Raw genomic sequence first — 20,425 nt, 5'->3', positions numbered from 1 at the left:
ACTGAATTCTTGCTGGGCCGAGCAGGATGTGTTGGCATCACATGGACATGGAGCTGGGTTGTCTGGCGGTGGCCCAGTGGCTGGCAGAACCCCACCCATGGACACAGAACCACTTTTCCCACACAAGCCCTAATCCCTAATGCCAGGGAGACCCACAATGGAACACACACCCAGACGGTGCTTTGGATCGGCTTCTCCTGACACCCCTTCCCCAAGCCACCTCCTCCCACTGGGACGCCAGGTCTGAGGAGCCAGCTCTGGCCCTGCTGTGGCCCTCACAGGCTCTGCCCCAGCCTCTCTCCCATCTTGGAGGCCTGGGGCTGTTTCCTGGGGTCCCCCATGACCACCTTTCCTGTGTCCGAGACTCCTGCCCAAAAGGCTAGAGCACCAGCTTGCTTTCTCCAACACCCTCTGGGAGGAGGTGGGAGGTCAGGACCCCCTGCCCAAAGGGAGTCCATGCTCTCCCGTCCCACTCCTCTCAGCAGCACCCCTGCCTGATTCCACAGACTCCAAAATGTCTCCAAATGAATTAAAGCAGCCACGGTCAACCCACATGAATGTGCCAACAAGCATTTTCATTTATTTATTTTAAGGACACTGGGAAAGGAGCTAGTCCCCTGAAGAGTCCAGTCCCCTGAACTCCGGTCAGTTGGTGGAGGCCAGTGGGATGCCATCAGGCCTGCTTTCCAGGAGGGGGTGAAGGGTTGGTGCAGGGTGCAAGGTGAGAGTGAGGTTAAAGGTCAGAGAGGAGGGGCTGAGGAGGCCACCTCCCACCAGGAGTAGACAGCTAGTGGCTTGGGACTGGGGTGGAGCCGCGTGGGGGATGGGAGGGGACTGAGCATGGGCCTTCATCTTCACTGCCCACTCCTCCCTCTCCCTGGCTGTGCCCGCCTCCTGGGATGGTAGGATTTGGGCAGCTGGAGCCCCAGGTGCTGCCGCGGCTGAGGAAGGCAATCCCGGTCAGCTGCCTTCTCCGTTCCAGGGTGGCTGTAGCCAGAAGTAGGACCAGACAAGGGCATGGCCTCTGCATTAAAGCCCAGATCCCAGGGAGGGTTGGAAAGGCTGGGCCTGGGACGTGGGGATGATGAGAAGACCCAGACTGCCCCCCACCCCAGCCCCGGCCCCAGGGCCAGGGAGCCGCCTATGTCTGCACGTGGGTCAGCTGGATGTCGCCCCCCACTTCCAGTTTGTTGATGGCGGGCAGGTTCCTCAGGCGATGGCAATATTCAAACAGGTGCTGACCATCCACGGCCACCTTGAGGCAGTGCGCATCACACAAGATCCACACCTGTGCAGAGATCATGCCGTTTGCACTACACTTGGGAAGTCCTCCACTCACACTGCAGCCCCCTGTCTCCCTCCCTCCTTCCCTCCCTCCCTCCTTCCCTCCTCAGATGTTAATAAGCCCCTCACCTGCGCTCCATCCCCACTGAGTGACGACGCTTCACTAAACAGGCTGTGCGTGCTCCTTCCCTTGTACTGTTCCCTGGCCTACAATACTGTTCCCACCCCATCAGGGACGGGAGAACTGGCCTGTGCTGTCTGCATCCCTCGGGCCCAGCACACAGGAGTGCTCCGGGCCTGGGCTCCTGCAGCATCAGCCTCCTAACTTGTCTTTTCCACCCCAATGCCTTCTCCATGAGGCAGTCAGGATACAAATGTTAAAACCTCCCTCCCTTCGCAATAGCTAACACTCCTATCACACACGCCATGTGCCAGGCACTGTCCTACGTACAGATACTGTCTCATTCCATTCTTACAACTCTAGGAAATTCATGATTTTTAGCTCCGTTTTGCAGATGAGGAAACTGAAGCATAGAATAGTTAAGTCACTTGCCTGAGGTCACACAGCTGTCCACAAATCAAAGAATGTTGCTCCCTGGCTTGAAACACTCTTGTGTGGCTTTTCACTGTGTTAAAATCCAAGCTCCTTTCCATGGCTGCAAAGCCCTACATCAGCCATTTTCAACTCTGATTGCAGAGTATAATCACTTAAGGCATATTTTTAAAATGCGAATGCTCAGCTGACCGCCTCGCTGGCCTGGGCTGGGGCCCCAGCGCTGATATTTCCTTTGTAAGCTCCCTGGGTGGTTTGAATGTGTAGTCAGGGCGGAGCACGCCTGCCTGCTGTTCCTGGACAGGCCACACCCGTGCCTCTGCACGTTGGCCCTCGCTGCCCCTCCCAGGCTCGCTCTATCTCATCGCTCTGTTTTGCTTTGTGCGTGGCACTGTCGTTATCTGTGACAATCTGTCCATGCTTTACTTTCCTTGTTCCTTCCCCACCTAAACTGTAAACCCCCTGGAGGCAGGACCCGGTCTGCCTGCTTCATGACTGCGCCCCCAGCACGCGGGCTGCTTCCTGCACAAAGCGGGCGACAAGAAAATGGTTGATGAATAAGTGAAGAAATGAAAAACACCTCCTTCTTGGATCTGATTTGACACTTACTGGCTGTGTGACCGCAAGCAAGTAACCTGCACTTGTGAGTTTCTTTCCTCATCTGAAAAAGCAGATCCCAACACTTCCTTCATGCAGGAAAATAATGATAATAATAATAATTTGTTGGCCACCTTCTCTTCTTCTGGGTCCTCTTCCCAGAGGCATCTGCCCCCATCCTGTTCAAGGCACCCCAGACCTCTTTACCCCTCCCCCTCTCCCTGTGCACCCACAGGAGCCTCTCCGAGCTCCAGACTGCGGTGCCTCACCGAGAAGCTCTGGCCTCGGACGAAGGGCATTTTTCGGGGCAGACTTCGCTCCTCAGACCCCCAACAGTTGTTGATCTGGGTGTTGCGGACCACAGCGTTCTCATCAAAACGGGGGTTCAGGTGGAAGGCGATGTGGCTCCCAGAGCACAGGTTGATGTGGAACCTGGGGTGGGCGGCCCACCTGAAGCTTTGTCCTCTGAGTTCTGAGCCCCATTTCCTCCCCGTCATCTGCAGCCTGCCCGAAGCCAGGGGAATGGCTGGAATGACCTTGAAGGGCTCTCTCTTCCCAGAGGTCACTGGAGCCCTTGCCTTACCTCTGAGCACTGGGCAGGACAGTGCCCGACAGGGTGATGGACTTGGATGGATACAGTCCTCCCGGAATGGTGGTGACAAAAGGCATTGGCTGTGGGAAGAAGGGGGACAGAGCAGCCAGTGGCAGCCAGGGCAGCTGCCACACGGAAGGGGAGGACTGTACCAGTTCCCATGAATCTGGGCTGTCAGCTGAGAAGAAGCCCGTGACAGCTTTACTTGGTTCCGTAAAAGCCAAAGGAAAACTTTCCAGTGCTCCTCAAATTCATGGGCTTAGATTAGTGTCACGAAAGGAACTTTGGCCAAACACAACAAGACTCGTGGGGTGAAAAGGGAGGGCCATGCAATGTGCTCACATTGACATGACAGTTTTAAGGTTGAAAACTCCTCTCCACAGTCTTCTACTTCACTGGGATGCTTTGAAGCCCTTCAGCTTACCAAAGGACTGCTTTTCATTTTGCAAGGCCAGTGGATACCCCTACAGCGGCTCTTCACCCCCAGCCTGCCCACCACAAACAGAACCTCCGCCCTCCCTGAGAAACCACTTACATAGGCGGGGTGGGGGTACATCATAGGTGGGAGGGCGGGAGTCTGTTGAAAAGAAACCAGGAAATTCAATGGGAGAGCACATGTGTGCACGAGCACTCACCCACGCGCACCCACGCATTCCAGAGGGGCCTCCACTGTGAGGCTGACCTCGTGAGGCTTTGGCCCTTGGACTCTCCCATCCACCTCCCTTTTCATGTTAGCCTTCCTGGAACTTCCTGCCGTGTTCCCGGACCCCACCACGGTCACCTGCCCCTCAACCCCTCCACAGGCAGCCCCACTAATTCTAAGCCTCCGGCCTGATTTGCACCATCAGGAGAACAGCTTAAGCCTGTGTTCAGGAGTAACACCCCGGGGACCCAGGACGCAGGGCCAGGAACCTCACATCCGGGTGCTGGGGCCACTGTACTCCCCACTTGGTGACAGGTGGACCAGTTTCCCTCCCGGTCTCTAGGGAACCTGCCTCTTCCACCACTGGATAAATCCTGCTTCTTCCAGAATCTCTGCTGTCCCAAGAACAGCTTTAGCCACATGTCACCTGAGCCAAGGACTCAGCCCCAGATGTCCCCATCCTCCTTGCTAAACCGCTTTCTTCCTGACTCTAGGGCTCTAGGGAGTTTAGTTCTTGGTGAAGGAGGACACTGTGCAGCTGTGAACTGCCAGAACTTGTAGACTTACAGAGAACATCTGTCCAGGGGCGCTCTGCACCATGTGGATGACTGTCTGGGTCTGGAGGAAAGAAACCAGTTCTCACTCAGGCTCTCCCATGTGAAGACCACCAGCTCCCACCAGAGGGCGCCACATGGCAGGCACCTCCAGGGGGCGTAATCAGCCCAATGGCCCCACAGACCCCACAGAGGGTGGGTCCAGCTGTTTCTTCTCTCAAGGGGATGAGGGAGGGCAAAGGTTAGAACCCTGGAGAAGACAGATGGGGATGCTGGTGGCTCTGGCCCATCTTTCCTCTCAGGGAAACCTCTCTCAGCCTAGCCTCCCTTTGCAGGTGGGAGAAGGGAATGTGGGACACGGTCTTCCGTGGCTGCCCACAGGCTGGCAACTCAGGTTGTTTCATCACGGCCAGCCAACCACATCCAACCCCCCACCTCGCCAGGCTGGGCAGACAGTCAAGGGCCTGGCCTCTGCCCTCCCCACTCCCAATGGGAGAGGCCCAATGCCTGGCCCCGCCTCCTCCATGAGCCCAGAAGAGCCAAAATGAAGAGGATCCAAAAAGAAAGCAAGAGACTTACAATGGGAGCCGGGTTGGCAGGCCGCACGCCGGGAGGCTGGAGGGGTGAGGAGAGTCAGAACGGTGGTTAAGGCGGGCACCAGAGAACGGGAAGAGACGATGGCAGAACTCCAGGGAGGCTCTTGTGCTCAGAAATGCTTCCCCAGACACATCCGCCTCCCTCTTTCTCCCAAGCAAGCCTTCCTGAGCCCGTGGCCCCCAGATTTTTACCCCCAGGTGCACAGGGCTTTGGGGTTGGGGGGTAGGGTATCCCCATTTGTTCCTCTCCAGAGAGAGGAGGCTGGGTTTGCTGGAGTCCTCACTGCTTTCTGTAGCTCCCACAGCCAAGAGCGTTACTTCCAGTGCCATATCTCACCCGTAAGGTGAGAAGGGGTATTTGTTGAAGGCCTACTGTGGGTCGATTCCTGGGCTTCAGTGCTTTCCAATGAGGGAAGCAGCCTCAGCTCCTGTGTTCCTGGTGAGGCAGTGAGGCTCAGAAAGATTAAGCAACTTGCCCAAGCTCGCCCAGGTGGAAGGGACCAAATCCAAAATGGCAGCCAGTTCTGTTTGACTGTATCCAGCACACTTTCTGTCACCCCCAGGGTCAAGGCCAGGGCCAAAGTTGGGCTGCCCTGCAAAAGTTCCCTGGGGCTCAACCAGTCCTGAAGTCAGTGTGGCAGGAGGCAGGTGCCTTGTCTGTACCGTGATGGGCCATAGAAAGACTGTGTAGACCAAGTGCCCCTCCTCCCAGTCCCCACTGCTTGAGTGGCCAGAGGAAGGGCTGCTCGCCAACTTGTCCTGGATCCTGCCCCACCCAGTAGACTGTTCTTGCCCTGGCTGGTATCCCATTCTTCCTGGCTGTGAGAACCACATTCCACATTCATTCATTCACTGAGCCCCTACTGAGTGCCAGGCACTCTGCAAATGAACAAGCCACGGTCCTAGCCCTCTGGGGCCTCATGTGCATAGGGAGATGGGGGTGGAGTGACAGGGACAGACACACAAACACAGTTACAATGGGGTGCTGTGAACTGGCATGGCACAGATATGTACAGACTCCATGGGGACATGGTGGGAGTGTCCAACAATATTCTGGGCAGGGAGGACTCCCAGAGGAGAGACACTTAGGCAGAGCATGGAAGGGCAATTAGGCGTGTGCTGGGGACAGGCTGGCAGAGGGTGCTTCCGGGACCAGGGACAGCATATGCAAAAGCATGGTGGCCCAAGAGGGCCTTGAGTGAGCTGCAGAGGCTGTGTGAGCTTCGTGGGGTGGGGGTGAGGCAGGGAGGTTGACTGGGGCCAGACTCGGGAGGAATCTGTATGCCCTGCTGGGGAATTTGGGCTTTATTTGAAGGGCTTGGGGCTGTTAAGATTTTTAAGCAGGGAGAGGGTGTGATCAGATTTGCTTATAAGAAGGCCACTGTGGCAGTGGTTGGGTGTGGGGGGTGGGGAACTGGACCCCTGTCGTCATGGTGAGGAATCCCAGAGGCCTGGGCCACGTTGGTGACTTTGGGAGGGAGATACATTGGTGCCTTGGAGAGACATAAAGAAGGGGGAGTGAAGAATCCAGGGTGACTCCCAGATTCCCAGCTCTGGGTGCCCAGCGGACAGAGACAGGGAACTCTTGAGTGGGCACGATGGTGCCTGTAGGCCCTGGTGTCCTGCTGGCTGGGGCCGGCCTCTCAGACCCTGGGTCCTTCCTGCTGTCTGCTCAGCCACCCAGGGCCTCTGTGTCGAACTCACTTTTTGTCTGCGCCCCCTGGGCCTGGGTGGGAAACAGACAGGCTGGGAGAACGGCACCATGGAGAAGGCGGGCTGAACAGGGACTGTGCGGGGGTTCTGTTAAAACAAAAGGCACCGACTGGTGAGGAAAAGCATTAATGGAGCCAAGAAGAAGCTGAAAGGCAGAGGCAGGGGCAAGAGGGAGAGACCAGGCAGGCAGGGGGATGCGGCAAGGGGGTTAGGGCCATGCCGAGGCGGGAGGGGAAAGGGCCAGGCTCCGGTGAGCAGCACAGGGGGGCAGTCTCCCTCCAGCTCTTCCCTCCCACTAGTAAGGGAGAGAGTCAGGGAAGGAGGGAATGAGAGATGAGGACCAAAGGGTGAGGAGCCCAGATTTGCTGAGGGCCTACTGTGTGCTTCACTCATCTCAGGGAGCTCCCTTGAATGCCAAAAGGGTAACAGCAGCTCCCATCCAGCTGCCAGTGCCCTGTGGGAATATGGGCCCAGCCTACCCTAATCTTCCCATTTTTCACGTGGTATTGGTATCTTCTGACCTTCTTTAGTTTTATTTATTTTATTTTATTATTTAAACAAATTTTTTTGGAGACAGGGTCTTGCTGTGTTGCCCAGGCACAACTTGAATTCCTGGGCTCAAGCAATTCTCCTGCCTCAGCCTCTTGAGTAGCCAGGATTGCAGACCTCCACCACGGTACCCGGCTCTCCTGACTTTTCAGATGTTGGCAACACATTCAAAGTCTTTAAAACACAGAGGTCAAACAGACCCTGGTGTGGGCTCAGGGGGCCATTGTGTGACCTCTGATATCTGTCTCCTCACTGAACCACACAACCACCCACGGAGGGCAGGCAATGACCATGCTCATTCTACAGATGAGGAAGCCGAGGCTGAGAGAGGCAAAGTCGCTTGTCTAAGATCCCACAGAAGATGAATGGCAGAGCTGGGAATCTGAACTGGATTCAGTTTGGTTCTTGAGCCTGGGCTCTTTCTAGAACAACATGGCCTCCTAACCAGGATGGAAATTGAGGGATGAAGAGAAAGGGGCAGCCGAGGAGTCTGGGAGACCAAGGCAGGTGACACAGAAGGAGGGGCAGAGTGACAGAGGAGAAGGGGCGGGCAGGCACTGGGACAGGGAAGCAGAGGTTGTCCCCAGAGTCACCTGGGTAGGAGACTGGCTTGGGTCCACCCAGCAGGGCCTAGGCACAGCTACGCTGGGCCCTGCATCCCAGCCCCGGGGACCGGTGCAGGTGGACAGTCTGACCTGGAAGCTGATGTAGGACAGCTGCACAGCGCCATTGACGGAGATGGTGTCCACACGGTGGAAGGGCACGCGGTGGAAGTACTGCACGAAGAGGCTCCCGTTCACCATCACCTGCCAGAGGAGAGCACGTGTTCCGGGGCAGGCGCCCCAGACCGGGATGGGGATCCCCCCTGCGTTCCTGGACCCTCCTTCTAGAAAATGAAGACCTGAGTCTGGGCCTCACTGTGGGGCCAGTTACAGGAACGTGTGTGACCCGAAGGGCATCAACCCGAGTCTCTACTGGGCTCCAGTGGTTGGGTTTTCGTTCTTCTGGTCATTTACTGCAGTAGGTTTGTCTTTCTAGTCTTAGCTCACCTGGGGCTTCATTTATTTATTATTTATTTTTCCTACAACTTTTTTTTTTTTTTTTTTTGAGACAGAGTGTCACTCTCACCCAGGCTGGAGTGCAGTGGTTCAAGCGATTCTCCTGTCTCAGCCTCCCAAGGACCTGGGATTACAGGCGCCCACCACCATGCCCAGCTAATTTTTGTATTTTTAGTAGAGACAGGGTTTCACCATGTTGGCCAGGCTGGTCTTGAACTCCTGACCTCAAGTGATCCGTCCTCCTCAGCCTCCCAAAGTGCTTGGATTATAGGGGTGAGCCACCGTGCCCAGCCCCTTCCATTTTTATTTTAAGTTCCAGGGTACGTGTATAGGATGTGCAGGTTTGCTAACTAGGTAAACGGGTTGCCATGGTGGTTTGCTGCACAGATCAACCCATCACCTAGGTATTAAGCCCAGCATCCATTAGCTAATCTTCCTGATGCTCTCCCTCCCTGACCAGGCCCCAGTGTGTGTTGTTTCCCCCCTTGTGTCCATGTGTTCTCATCGTTCAGCTCCTACTTATCAGTGAGAACATGCGGTGTTTGCTTTTCTGCTCCTGCAATGGCTTCCAGCTCCATCCATGTTCCTGCAAAGGACATGATCTCATTCTTTTTTATGACTGCAGGGGTATTATTTAAATATGCATAAAATACTCATGGGGAACAGAGGAGAAGTGACCTCGGGTTGCATACTGAGTGGATGGGAACATCCTTATCTCAGATAAGCATACTCAGACTGACTGACCCATGGGCTTCTCAAGCCCAGAGACCTACTCTGCTTGCAAAGGTAATTTGCAATGTGCTTACAAAACTATACCCTTAATAGACCCTGGATAAAGGCTGGAACAATGTCGCTGAAAAATAAATGTTACCAGCGACCTGGAGAGGAGGAATGGTGACAGCAGAGGAATGGAATGAGCTTGGAATTCAAAGACACACAACACCAAACAGCAACGTGATGACTCCCCTAGTTCTTATTTTCATAGTAAAAGAAACAGCAGGCGCACCTGTAGATTCAGGTGAAGGTGCAGAAGGAGACTATGCAGCCATGGGTAACACCTTACAAGGAAATGGTCGTGTTATCTGTATAGTGGTGTCACTCTGGCTGAATGTCGATTAAAGTGATTACTTAAAAGCCATTCACCTGATAGGGCTGAGGGTCCCGGGGGTGAGAGGTGGGGAGGGGATTCCTGCTCACCTTGAAATCCGAGCTCTGCACCAGGAAGCAGAGGTCAAAGGGCATCCCCTTCTGGAGGGGCATGTGCATCTTCCTCTCCTCGGGCCCCCAGCTTCCATTCTGCCTTGTGTTGCACACCACGTACCCTCCGTCTTCAAACCGAGGGTTGAAGTGGAAGGCAATGTCGTTTCCACTGAAGCCGGTCTGAAAGTTCACAGCAAACCTAGGCCCAGGAAAAGCAAACGGTCTTCTGTGGCATGGTTTATTGCCAGTGATAGGCACAGGAGCACCTGTGCTTTGCATTTGTCTGGATCTTGCACACAACCTGCATGGCAGAGACTGCTTGGTTGGCATCGTTTTTGTTTCTCTAATTTGGATCTAATGTGTTTTTGTTTTAATTATTACATTTTGCCTTTACAGCATGATTTGCTAAAAATAAGTAGAAAATGGTTAAGGCAAAGTGCTGGTATTAGCAAACAAGAAGCATAGGTCTTTGAAAGTGATTACCAATTGATACCAAAGATGGATGTCATGAAGCATGCCTAGAAGAGACAGCCTCCCGTGCCAGTGGACACTTGTTGGAGGCCAGCACATGGAAAGAAGAGAACAAATGTAAAGAGCATGTGAAATTGGGGCTGGACACAGAGGCCAAGGCGGGTGGATCACTTGAGCCCAGGAGTTCGAGACCAGCCTGGGCAACATGGTGAAACCCCATCTCCATTAAAAATACAAAAAATGAGCTGGGCATGGTGGCACGCACCTGTAGTCCCAGCTACTCAGGAGGCTGAGGCAGGAGAATCGCTTGAACCCAGGAAGCAGAGGTTGCAGTAAGCCCAGATAGCACCACTGCACTCCAGCCTGGTGACAGGGCAAGACTCCATCTCAAAAAAAAGAAAAAAAAATTAATTAGCTGGGCATCATAGTGCACTCCTGTAGTCCCAGCTGATGGGAGGATTGCTCAAGCCCAGGAATTCGAGGCTGCAGTGAGCTACGATCATACCACTGCACTCCAGTCTGAGTGAAAGAAAAAAAGTCCCTGTCTCAGAAGAAAAAAATTAGTTAATTAAATGAATAAATGGAGAAGATTGCATCTGAAATATCTCTGCTTGTATTTTTTCCTTTGGAGTCCTTCAGCTTCATCCCTGTAGTCCTTTGGAAATTCCTGCCCCAAGGAAGGGAGAGGCAGAAAGCTCCTGAGAGGAGAGCGACCTCTGAGGTAGGATCTGTCTGTTCCACAGGATGGGAGTGGGAAGCCCTCCTGGTGCTGGGAGGTGGGGGAGGTGGAGGGAGAGGGAGAGAGGAAGGGGTGGAAGATCAGAGGCTTGGTCCTGATTTCCCTGGTTGGAGGGTTCAGGGGGATCAGGGGCCTCCCTGCCCTTGGCATCTCCTGGGGGCACTGCAGGCTCTCAGAGAAGTCCCATAGCAGGATGGCAATGGTGGAGGAGGTCACCAAGAATCTAGGTGGCCGAGCTGAGGTTGAACTGGGATCTGTGAGGCCCAGAAGGTCCTAAGGAGAGGTCCCCTGGGACCTCAGAGAGCGAGCCATGAGACCAGAGGCTCTTCTGTGGGCCCTGCAGACTTCAGCAGGCAGCCAACCGTGGTCTCCCAGCAAGCCAGGAGAGAGCTGCACACCTCTGTGCCACCCGGTCAGGGTGCCTCAGAAGGGGGCAGCCAGACCTCTGTGAGGGTCGGGGGCCCTCCCAGCCCCTGAGAAGCCATGTAAGCTCCTCTTTGTTCCCAGACAGCCCACCTTGGGAGGGAGGAGGGGGTGGGAAACTGCCCTGATACAATGTTAGTATTTTAATTGACTTAGTAGTTTCTAGAAAAGGCCTTGAAACCAAAAGAGACCAAATTACTTTTGATGGCGATTTTCAATATTTTCACATCAGCAGAAGGAGAGCTTCAGAGTGGATGAGAGCAGTATGGGAAATGGAGGAGGTTTGATTTTTGTAACTCTTAGTCACAGTGTGCAAGGTTCAACCCAGAACATAATCCTCCAACTCTGACCATCCCACTCCCTCCTTAGACCGCCAGCTCCCAGGGCCCCATTCATCCCGGAGTCCAGGTTAATGGCGCCCCTGGCTGCAGGTTGTGCCTGCAGAGTGGTGCCCGGCAGCATGGGTTAGGGACGCATTGGGCCTCCCCTGAGCCAGGCACGTGAGCTTGGATGTTGTTGTCTGAACTAACCCAGGCTCCCAGGCCCAGTGGTTTACTAAGGGACGAGGCTGGAGTGAAAAGTTTCCATCCATTACACACACACACCTGCTTCCACTGGAGCTGAGAACAGTCCCATTGACAGTGATCTGAAGTCCGTCCTGGAGACCTCCTTGGATAGTTCCAGAAAAGGGGATGGCCTGCAGGGAGAAGGTGTGGGGCCATCAGTCAGGTGGCCGGCCTCCTGTTTGCTGCCTTCCAGCGCTAGTCAGTGGCCGGCCTGGGTGTGACAGCGCCATGCAAGGGGATGGGGTGCGGCTATGACCAGTATATACGGAGTCTCACCCCCAGGGGTCTTAGGGTCCTGTGTGGAGGCAGACACAAATCCAATTAGTTACTCAGACAGTCTAAGCTTGTGATAAGGAGAAGCCTGACCCTGAGAGAACACGACAGGGAGCTGAGCTTGTGTGAGAGTCTGAGAGGTGGTGGAGGCTGCATCAGGAACGCACCAGGATGAAGGCCTTCCTTCCAGGCAGGGAAGAGGCATGTGGACGCCCCGGGCTGGTAAGGAACTAGGTAGTAATGGGGGCTGCCGGACCTCCTGCCAAGCTCCCAGCAAAGTGCCCAGGGCCCTGGCTGGGGACTCAGGAGGCTCAAGGGGCCAAAGAGACCCATCAGGGGTCTGGAGGGTAAATCTTTGACTCACCCAAGAGGGTCAAGAAGAAGCCATGCCCCTCTCCCCACCACCACCATATAACGGTGGCCACCGTGACCTTTGCCCTCCTGGCCACCTTCAGCAGAGCCTCTTCCCAGATGCCCTCTGCAGCTATGGGGCAGCCGCCTCCTCTACTTCTGCCCTCGGGCTCCCTATTCCTTCCCTCAGGCCCTCAGCAGCCCCAAGCCCTAGTGTAGTTTCCTCACCCATCCCAGGCCCCACGGGCTACCACTTTGTCAAATTCTCTGTCCAGGGCTCTTTAAACGAGTGATGGACCATGGGGAGGATGCATCGCTTCAGAGTCAGGTCTGAATCCTAGCTCTGCTGCTCATGACCTGAGTGGCCTTGGGAAGCCTACTTCACCTCTCTTTGCCTCGGTTTTCTCATCTGTAAAATGGGAAGGTGTTTCTCCTACTGCATGTGACTGATGATTTCATGAGAAAAGGCCTGTGATGGAAGAGACTGGCACATAGGAGATGCTTCTCCACTGTCACCCACCCCCCACCTTGATCTCTCTGAGCAAAATTCACAAACTGATACTTAGGATTTTCAAAGTTTATTCCGAAATGCCTCATATCCAGTGTGGTTCTATAACCCGCATTAAAGCACAGTTCTATCTCCTGGCTGATTTTCACATTCTTCAAGTTTTTAATGTCTTCTCTAATATCTCCTTTAGGTCAATTTCCAACACAAATTAAATGCCTAAAGGAGCCAGGCAGGGATGTGTTATGAGTCAGATGGCCAGGTAGGGAGTGGCGGGGACTGTGGCAAAGTAGACGTCACACCCCTCATCTAAAAAGTCAACATCTACTCAGCGCTAACCAGTGATTACCATCTGGGCCCAGGATTGGCAGAGCTTCCAAATTTTTAAGAGAAGACAGAAATCTGGATTTTTTTTTCTATAAAACTTTCTAATTTCTAGGGGAAAAAAATTTGTCAAAAAGGATTATGTAAAAGTTCTTGGCTGGGCACAGTGGCTCATATCTATAATCCCAGCACTTTGGGAGGCTGAGGCAGAAGGATCACTTGAGCCCAGGAGTTTGAGGCCAGCCCAGGAAACATAATGGGACGCCCATCTCTACAAAAAATTTAAAAAATTCGCCAGGTGTGGTGGTGCACACCTTTAACCCTAGTTACTTGGGAGGCTGAGGTGGGAGCATCCCTTGAGCCTGGGAGGTGGAGGCTGCAGTGAGCCATGATCACGCCACTGCACTCCAGCCTGGGCAACAAAACAAGGTCCTGTCTCAAAACCTCCCAAATTCCCATATTATAGAGATACACAGTGAAATATTTGCAATGGAATGGTATCTCTGGATTTGCTTCCACATATCTGAAGGTGGGAAGGGAAGCAAGTGAGGGAGGGTATAGGATGAAGCAAGATAGGCCAGTGTTGATCGTTGTTGGAGCAGAGTGATGGGTGTGTGTTGTTGATGGTACAATTCCCTCTGCATGTTTGAATTTCCTATAATAACAAGTTAGAAGAAACACTGTGAAGGCCAAACAGAAAACACCCACCAGCCAAATTCAGCCTACTGGCCACTGCTTTCTGGTCTGTATTGTTGAGTTGTGTGACCACACAGAACCCTGGGAAACCCGTCCTAGCTCAGTGTACACACCTGGCTCCGTGAAAGCCCCAGGAAATCTGGGATCTGATTCAGACAGACTCTGCTCCCCATGGATTTGAGGGGGGTGTCTTTTGTTGCCCCTCAGGTCAGCTCTGAACTCTGCCATTAAGTACTTTAGTGACCTCAAGCAAATCACAGCTTCTCTGTGTCTCTGACTTCTCTTTCTTGTCCCTGTCTACACCCGCAGTGTGGGGGAAGGAGAGTCAGCCTGATCCAGGTATGGACCAGCATGACCTAGGATCGGGAAGCCTGTTGGCCCTGAAACATGTCTGTGGAACATTTTTCCCCTTGTCTGTTTGTGGAGGCCTGTGATTCTCCCCAGAGCCTTTCACACTATCATGAGAGACAACGCTGGAAATACACACCCTCCTGGGAAGCATGCGGCCTCCCCTCAAGCGTATTCACACCACAGTGTCTAGAATTGAAGGCAGAGCGTGATGGACATGGGCTCGCAAGTACACACAAGGAAGCCAGGAGGCAGAAAGAGCAAGTACAGATCATGGGGTGGGACAGGGCAGGCTAATCTCCAAGGCAAGAAGTTCCCCAAAAAAGCTCTGTGAGGTTTCAAAATATCTTAATAGTGTCCCCACAATTCTGAAAAACGAGATTATTTATTCATTTATTTTTTTAGAGATGGGTTCTCATACTGTTGACCAGGCTGCAGTGCAGTGAGGGGTGTGATCATGGTTCACTGCAGCCTCCACCCCCTGCCTCAAGTAATCCTCCCGCTTCAACCTCCTGAATAGCTGGGACCAAATAGGTACATGCCACCATGCCCCACTAATCTTAAAACGTTTTGTAAAGATGGGGTCTCTATGCATTGCCCAGGCTAGCTCAAGTGATCTTTCTGGCTTGGCCTCCCGAAGGGCTGGGATTTCAGGCATGAACCACCATGCCTGGCCTGAAAAGTGAATTTTTAAATTGAATATCATCCTACAAACAAGGTTATTCATTGCAGCATTATAACACAAAGGATTATAAAGGAAACACTGGAAAGAGCTTAAAAGTCCTCTGACAGGAAAAAGGTGAAATAAATTAGGGTATTTCCATATAATAGGTTCTGTGTAGCCTTAAAAAGAAAAGAAAAAGAGGAAGACGGAACTCTGAGCACCGATATGGAATGATGCCATTTGTATAAAAGTGAATGGGGGAAGGCTATGGACTTGCATTTATTTATTTATTTATTTATTTATAGATAAAATATCTCTGGAAGGATTTATAAGAAACTTATAACACTGGTTATCAGTGGGCCACCCCCCAGAATCATCCACATTCAAATCCCCAGCAACTGTGAATATGTTGTAGAAGGGACTTCACAGATGTGATTAAATTAATAATTTTGGCATGGGGAGATTGTCCTGATTTTAAAGGTGGTCCCAATGTGATCACAAGGGTCGTATAAAAGGAAGGCAGGAGGATCAGTGTCAGAGGTAGAAGATGTGACAACAGGAGCACAGATGCAAGAAGAAGCTGGTTTGTATTTTTTTTTGGTTTGTGTATTTGTTTGTTTGTTTCTTTCGTTGTTTTGGTTTTTTTTTTTTGAGACAGGATCTCATTCCGTCAGCCAGGCTGGAATGTGTTGGCACGATCTCAGCTCAATGCAGCCTCCACTTCTCCTGGCTTACGTGACCCCCCCACCTCAGTCTCCCAGGTAGCTGGGACTACAGGCATGCACCACCATACCGGGCTAATTTTTGTCTATCTTTTGTAGAGACGTGGTCTCACTTTGTGGCCCAGGCTGGTCTGGAACTCCTGGATTAAAGGGATCCTCCTGCCTCGGCTTCTCAAAATTCTGGGATTACAGACATGAGCCACTGGGCCCAACCAAAGCTGCTGGTTTTAAAGATGGCAGGAGGGGTCATAAGCCAAGGCATGCAGGCAGCCCCTAGAAGCTGGAAAAGGAAAAGAAACAGATTCTCCCCTGGAGCCTCCGGAAGGAAACAACCTTGCTGACACGCTGATTTTAACATCTGACCTCCAGAATCATTAAGAGTATAAATTTGTTGTTTTAAGATTGGCCAGCCAAGGCTGCTGTGGAATTTAGATCTGTGTGTCCAGGAAACCCAGGAAAATAACTGGACCTACTTTTGTTCCATAGGGTGCAGGAGGATGGATTTTTACACTGGATTTATGGTCCCATGGGCCTGGGCTCATGTACACTAGCAATTCTGATATTGGCCAAGTCGCTTGACCTGCCTGTGCCCCACTTCCCTCCTCTGAATGGTAGGACAGTAACACCACCCGGCAGGGTTCTGAGAGGACTGGGTGCGATGCCATGTGCTGAGCCCCGGCTCGTGCCAGCCTTTAACAGTGCAGCTCTTTGCATGGAACGAATCGATCCCTCTGCTGAGTCAGAACTTGCTCTCTGTTCCTGGTTGTGCCCAGAGACCAGGGACTTTTCCTCTTCTTCTTATCTGGAAGTCTAGAAAGCAGAGCTGAGCCCTGCGGACCAGAATGTGGGCAGCCTCGTTCTGGACTCAGCGTCACCAGAGGACACCCAGGCTTGGCCCCGACAGTGGGGAGCTCAGCCTGGCTGGTCAAGACTGCCCGCCAGCAGGAGCCAGTACGTGGCTCTTAGTGAAGGTGCCCCACTCCCTCAGAGCCTCCACCGTCCTGCTGGCCACCTTCCACGACACTTTGATTTTAGCCTTCTGACCTCCAACACTGTAAGAACAAATGTGTTGTTTTGAGGTTGATCAACTAAGGCTACTGTGGCATTTGGATCCATGTGTGTCCGTGAGGGCTCTGGGCATGACCAGGAACATTTATCCTCACAGCAACCCCGGCCACTTTTACAGATGAGAAAACTCAGGCACAGAAAAGTTCAGTCACTTGCCCAAAGCCACACAGCTGGTCAGCAACAGAGCTGGGATTTGAACCCCAGCACCCACACTTCTAACCACCACACAGGCTTCCTCTCATGAGGAAGCTGGGAACGTCCTTATTCCTGGCTCTCCCAGTGCTTCCTGGGCCACACAGCAGGTGGTTCCAGCTTCCCCACGGCCCTCCAAAGAGGCTGAGCTAGATAAGGCCGGACAAGAAGAGGGAGTGACGTTTCCAAGCCAGGCCCTCTTGGCACTCAGCCCTCCTCAGCAGGACAGCGAACCCCGTGACCTTCCCCCACTGTCGGCACGTGGAGGAAGTATGGCTCCGATTGCCAGAGGGGTCACCGAGTGAAGCTTAAGTGTCCCACTCCAGGGGAGCCCTGTGGGGTAGAGGGGTGCTCTGGACACCCACGGGGGCTGCGCTGACCGTCTTTCTTGTCTGGGCTCCAAGGCCCTGTTTTAACTCTCTGATGTCCATAGGAGAATTTTCCTTCTGAATCCAAAGATTAGAAAGTAAAAATCAGCCACTAGAATAATATTTCAGAACCTGAAATATTATTTCAGAACCTGAAATAACCTGGAAGAAGCTTTGGGATCCCCTCTCAGACAGAAAACCAGAGACAGGGTGACATGCCCAAAGCAGCACCTGCTGACCCTAAGACCCCCAACCTGCGGCCTGTTCCAGCTTCCCCCAGTGCCCATCTGTGCAGGTCCTACCTCAGGAGCCTCCACAGGGTGGCTGAGGGGTCATTGGTGACAGCCAAGAGGAAACAGGCCTCCTTTCTCCACTCTTCCTCTGGAGTTCAGAAAGCAGAGCCGAGCCCTGCAGACCAGAACCTAGGCAGCCTCATTCTGGATTCAATGTCACCAGAGGGCACCCAAGCTCGACCCTGACCTCTGCTGGGGTGGGCCCTGGCAGCTTCCCTGCCCTCAGCACCCTGCCTCTGCCCACCTAGGAAGGGCCCATCAGCCCACCCTCTCCAGCCCCTCGGGAAGCTCTTTGCCAAGGCGGGGTGAGATCCAATGACAGGACCCGGCCCAGGACACAGTGACCCCTGAAGGTTCCTGGGCTCTTGGCGCTGCCACTCCCATCTGGGGACATTTGGCAACTGGCCTTCGCCTCCCTGAGCCTGAAATTTTCTCTGTATGAAGGGGACTCATAAATCTCACAGGGTTTCAGCAAGGCACCTGCAGCCCTCTGACCCCACACTGCAGGGACAGTCCTCGCCCCTCTCACCTCTGACACTGCCCCTCTGCGGATGCCCTCACATGCCCATGCCTGGTTAACTCTGCCTCACCCTTCAGAGCACAGACACCTCCTCAGGAGGCCTTCCCTGCTGCCCCCGGACTCCCAATAACACGAAACACTCCCAAAGCTCTGACAGTGTTCCAGGCACCATTCAAACACACTAGACACACTACCTCCTTAATCCATAGCCCAACCCTGGGAATGGGGGGCTCAAGTATTATTCCCACTTTACAGATATGGAAACTGAGGCCCAGAGACCACTAGCCAGTAAATGGTTGGACCCAGGGAGGCCATCTTCTCAGTAAGCACCCTTAACTACCATGCCGGGTAGTGTCCTTACTGTCCCAGAAGCGTGCTTGCTTCCTCTTTACATGAACCATCCCGCTCTACACCTCTCCCCCTGAGCACACAGGACAGGACGGGATAGCTCAGTCAACATGTCAACCCCATGACTCGTGGGGACGAGCATCCCTCCAGGCATGAGCAAGCTCAGTGTGGCACAGGTGTGCCAGGATGACCTCCACTGACATTTCTGCCCTGCTTGTGTTCTCTTTGGCCTGCCCCCACCCCATCCCCTGCCACCCAGGAGTTGCTTCCTCAGAGCCCCAGGGCTGTGTCCCCCTGGCTGAGGCAGCCCTGTGCCCACGGCCCCGGAACTCACTGGGCTCAGGTAGGGAGCCTGGGAACCGCTGAAGGCCATCTCTCCACCGCCTCTGTGGCCACCGCTGCCTTTCACACCTGCCAGGAAGTCCTTTGCAGAGGAAACGACTTAACAAAGAAATAGAAACCAAAGCAACTTGGCTGTTACTCAATGGGGAGGAGCCAGCAGCAAGAGGAAGTGGGTCCAGAGAGAGCAAGGTAGGGTGCTGGGTGAACTGCAGTGACGCTCACAGAGGGAAGTGGGCACTCCCAGTCCCAGTGACCTTTCCCTCCTCCCTCTCCTGTGCTCAATCCGAGCCTGAAGCATATTTAGTTCATAGAGGTCTACAATGCTTGACCACACTGACATGACAGCGAGTTGCCAGATGACACTGCCCAGAAGTATGTGGCTGTGTGTCCTGAGCACGCTTGGCCACGGAGTCCAGAAAATAATGGGGCTGGGCGTTGCCTGTGCACGGGGTGCTGGTGGGGAAGGGCGGCTTCAACCCATTTTACATATAGAGAAGCTGATGCTCAGAGTCTAAAGGGCATGCCCCAGGTCGCACAGCTAATTCGTGGTAGCCTGAGCTATATGAAGATTCTCAGACTCTTCAAAAAGTGTTTCTCCTCTTTAAATTTATATTATTCATGTAAAAACATAATTACGTAGAGGGCAATATTTTGCAAAAAAAAACACCATAATGAAGATTTTTATTCTAGAGTATGGGGTGCCCAGGAGCTTCTGATCCTCCCTCTCAGTGAATCTCTCTTTCTTCTCCTGCTCTTCTCTATCTTTATTTTCTGCGCTTTAGGATGGGGAGAGAAGTCTTGGACATAATAGAACATTTCAAGTGACATGGGGCTGGAAAGGGACATATGGCATGAACTGCCTTTATTTGGCTTCAGCACCTAGTTAGAGGAAATAATTGGCCGAAACAGAGAATAACAGGATAGGCTGCAGAGGGGGGAGGGAGCCATGAAATAAACTGACCTGAAGTTGACCAGGTCCCAGTGATGTGCTGGTGAGAAGGCCCAGAACTCAAGCTGGGGCTGGGCGGGTAAGGGCTGTACAGGCTCAAGGGGATGGCAGGTGCCCCAGGGCCATACGTGAGTCTGCACCTCTCTTCCTTCCTGTGCTCTGCCTAGATGCACTAGAATTTGCAGACGAATTCCTTTGAGATGCTCCCATAGACTGAGGCCATGTGTGCTATCTGCACTCTCCATCCCCATTATGTTCCTGGATCAAGTAGAATTTGACCAGTTTAAGGAGTAGACAGTACAGGAGGAGCAGAAAGGAGAGAAAGGAAGGGAAATTCTTTGCAATCCTCTCGGACACCATGGACACCAGGAACAATTTCATCATGCCACATCATTTGTAGGCAATCGCCAATTGCTTGGGATATGGAACAATTGGAACTGTCATTCACAGCAGACTGGAGTGTAAAATAATCCAACTTAGAAAAATGGGCAGGGCGTGGTGGCTCATTCCTGTAATCCCAGCACTTCGAGAGGCTGAGGCAGGAGGATCACTTCAGCCCAGGAGCTTGAGACCAGCCTGGGCAAGGTAGGAAGACCCTGTCCCTACATATAATTTAATAAACAAAGTAGCCAGGTGTGGTGGTGCACACTTGTGGTCCCGGCTACATGGGAGGCTGAGGTGGGAGGCTCGCTTGACCCTGGGAGGTCAAAGCTGCAGTGAACCCTCATCATGGCACTGCACTCTAGCCTGGGTAAGACTCTGTCTCAAAAAATTAAAAAAGAAAAAAGAAAAAGAAAAACTGCTTGGTGAGTTGTAATATAGTCAAATATCTACTTCTATGTTCTGGATTTTCTAGTTCTGAAAAATTACCCAAGAGAAAGAAAAACATATTTGCCTGTTTTTAACTGCTTTACTCATGCTGTT

The 20,425-nt window shown here is 52.9% G+C and overlaps 1 protein-coding gene across 3 annotated transcripts; it reads right to left on the bottom strand.

Moving 5' to 3' along the window:
* Window positions 1–554: 554 nt before the first annotated feature.
* On the bottom strand, window positions 555–18,670 carry LOC105476929 (galectin-9). Of its 3 annotated transcripts, XM_071082564.1 has the most exons (11): window positions 18,545–18,667; window positions 11,578–11,669; window positions 9,337–9,538; window positions 7,777–7,887; window positions 6,524–6,619; window positions 4,803–4,838; window positions 4,237–4,287; window positions 3,562–3,603; window positions 3,018–3,106; window positions 2,704–2,866; window positions 555–1,288 (listed from the first exon to the last, which is right to left on the bottom strand). In XM_071082564.1, exons 1-11 carry the CDS (start codon window positions 18,581–18,583, stop codon window positions 1,142–1,144), a joined length of 1,068 nt encoding a protein of 355 aa, XP_070938665.1. In that variant the 5' UTR covers window positions 18,584–18,667; the 3' UTR covers window positions 555–1,141. The 3 variants fall into 3 exon arrangements, with proteins under 3 accessions (XP_070938665.1, XP_070938666.1, XP_070938667.1); XM_071082565.1 differs by lacking the exon at window positions 6,524–6,619 and having other exon boundaries at window positions 18,545–18,663; XM_071082566.1 differs by lacking the exons at window positions 2,704–2,866; window positions 6,524–6,619 and having other exon boundaries at window positions 18,545–18,670.
* Between the last annotated feature and the right edge of the window lie 1,755 nt (window positions 18,671–20,425).

The sequence above is a fragment of the Macaca nemestrina genome, chromosome 17 (assembly GCF_043159975.1).
Source record: "Macaca nemestrina isolate mMacNem1 chromosome 17, mMacNem.hap1, whole genome shotgun sequence".
Taxonomy (NCBI): Eukaryota; Metazoa; Chordata; class Mammalia; order Primates; family Cercopithecidae; genus Macaca; species Macaca nemestrina.
The sequence above is the reverse complement of the archived record's forward strand: the minus strand, read 5'-3'. Positions and strand labels throughout refer to the sequence as shown.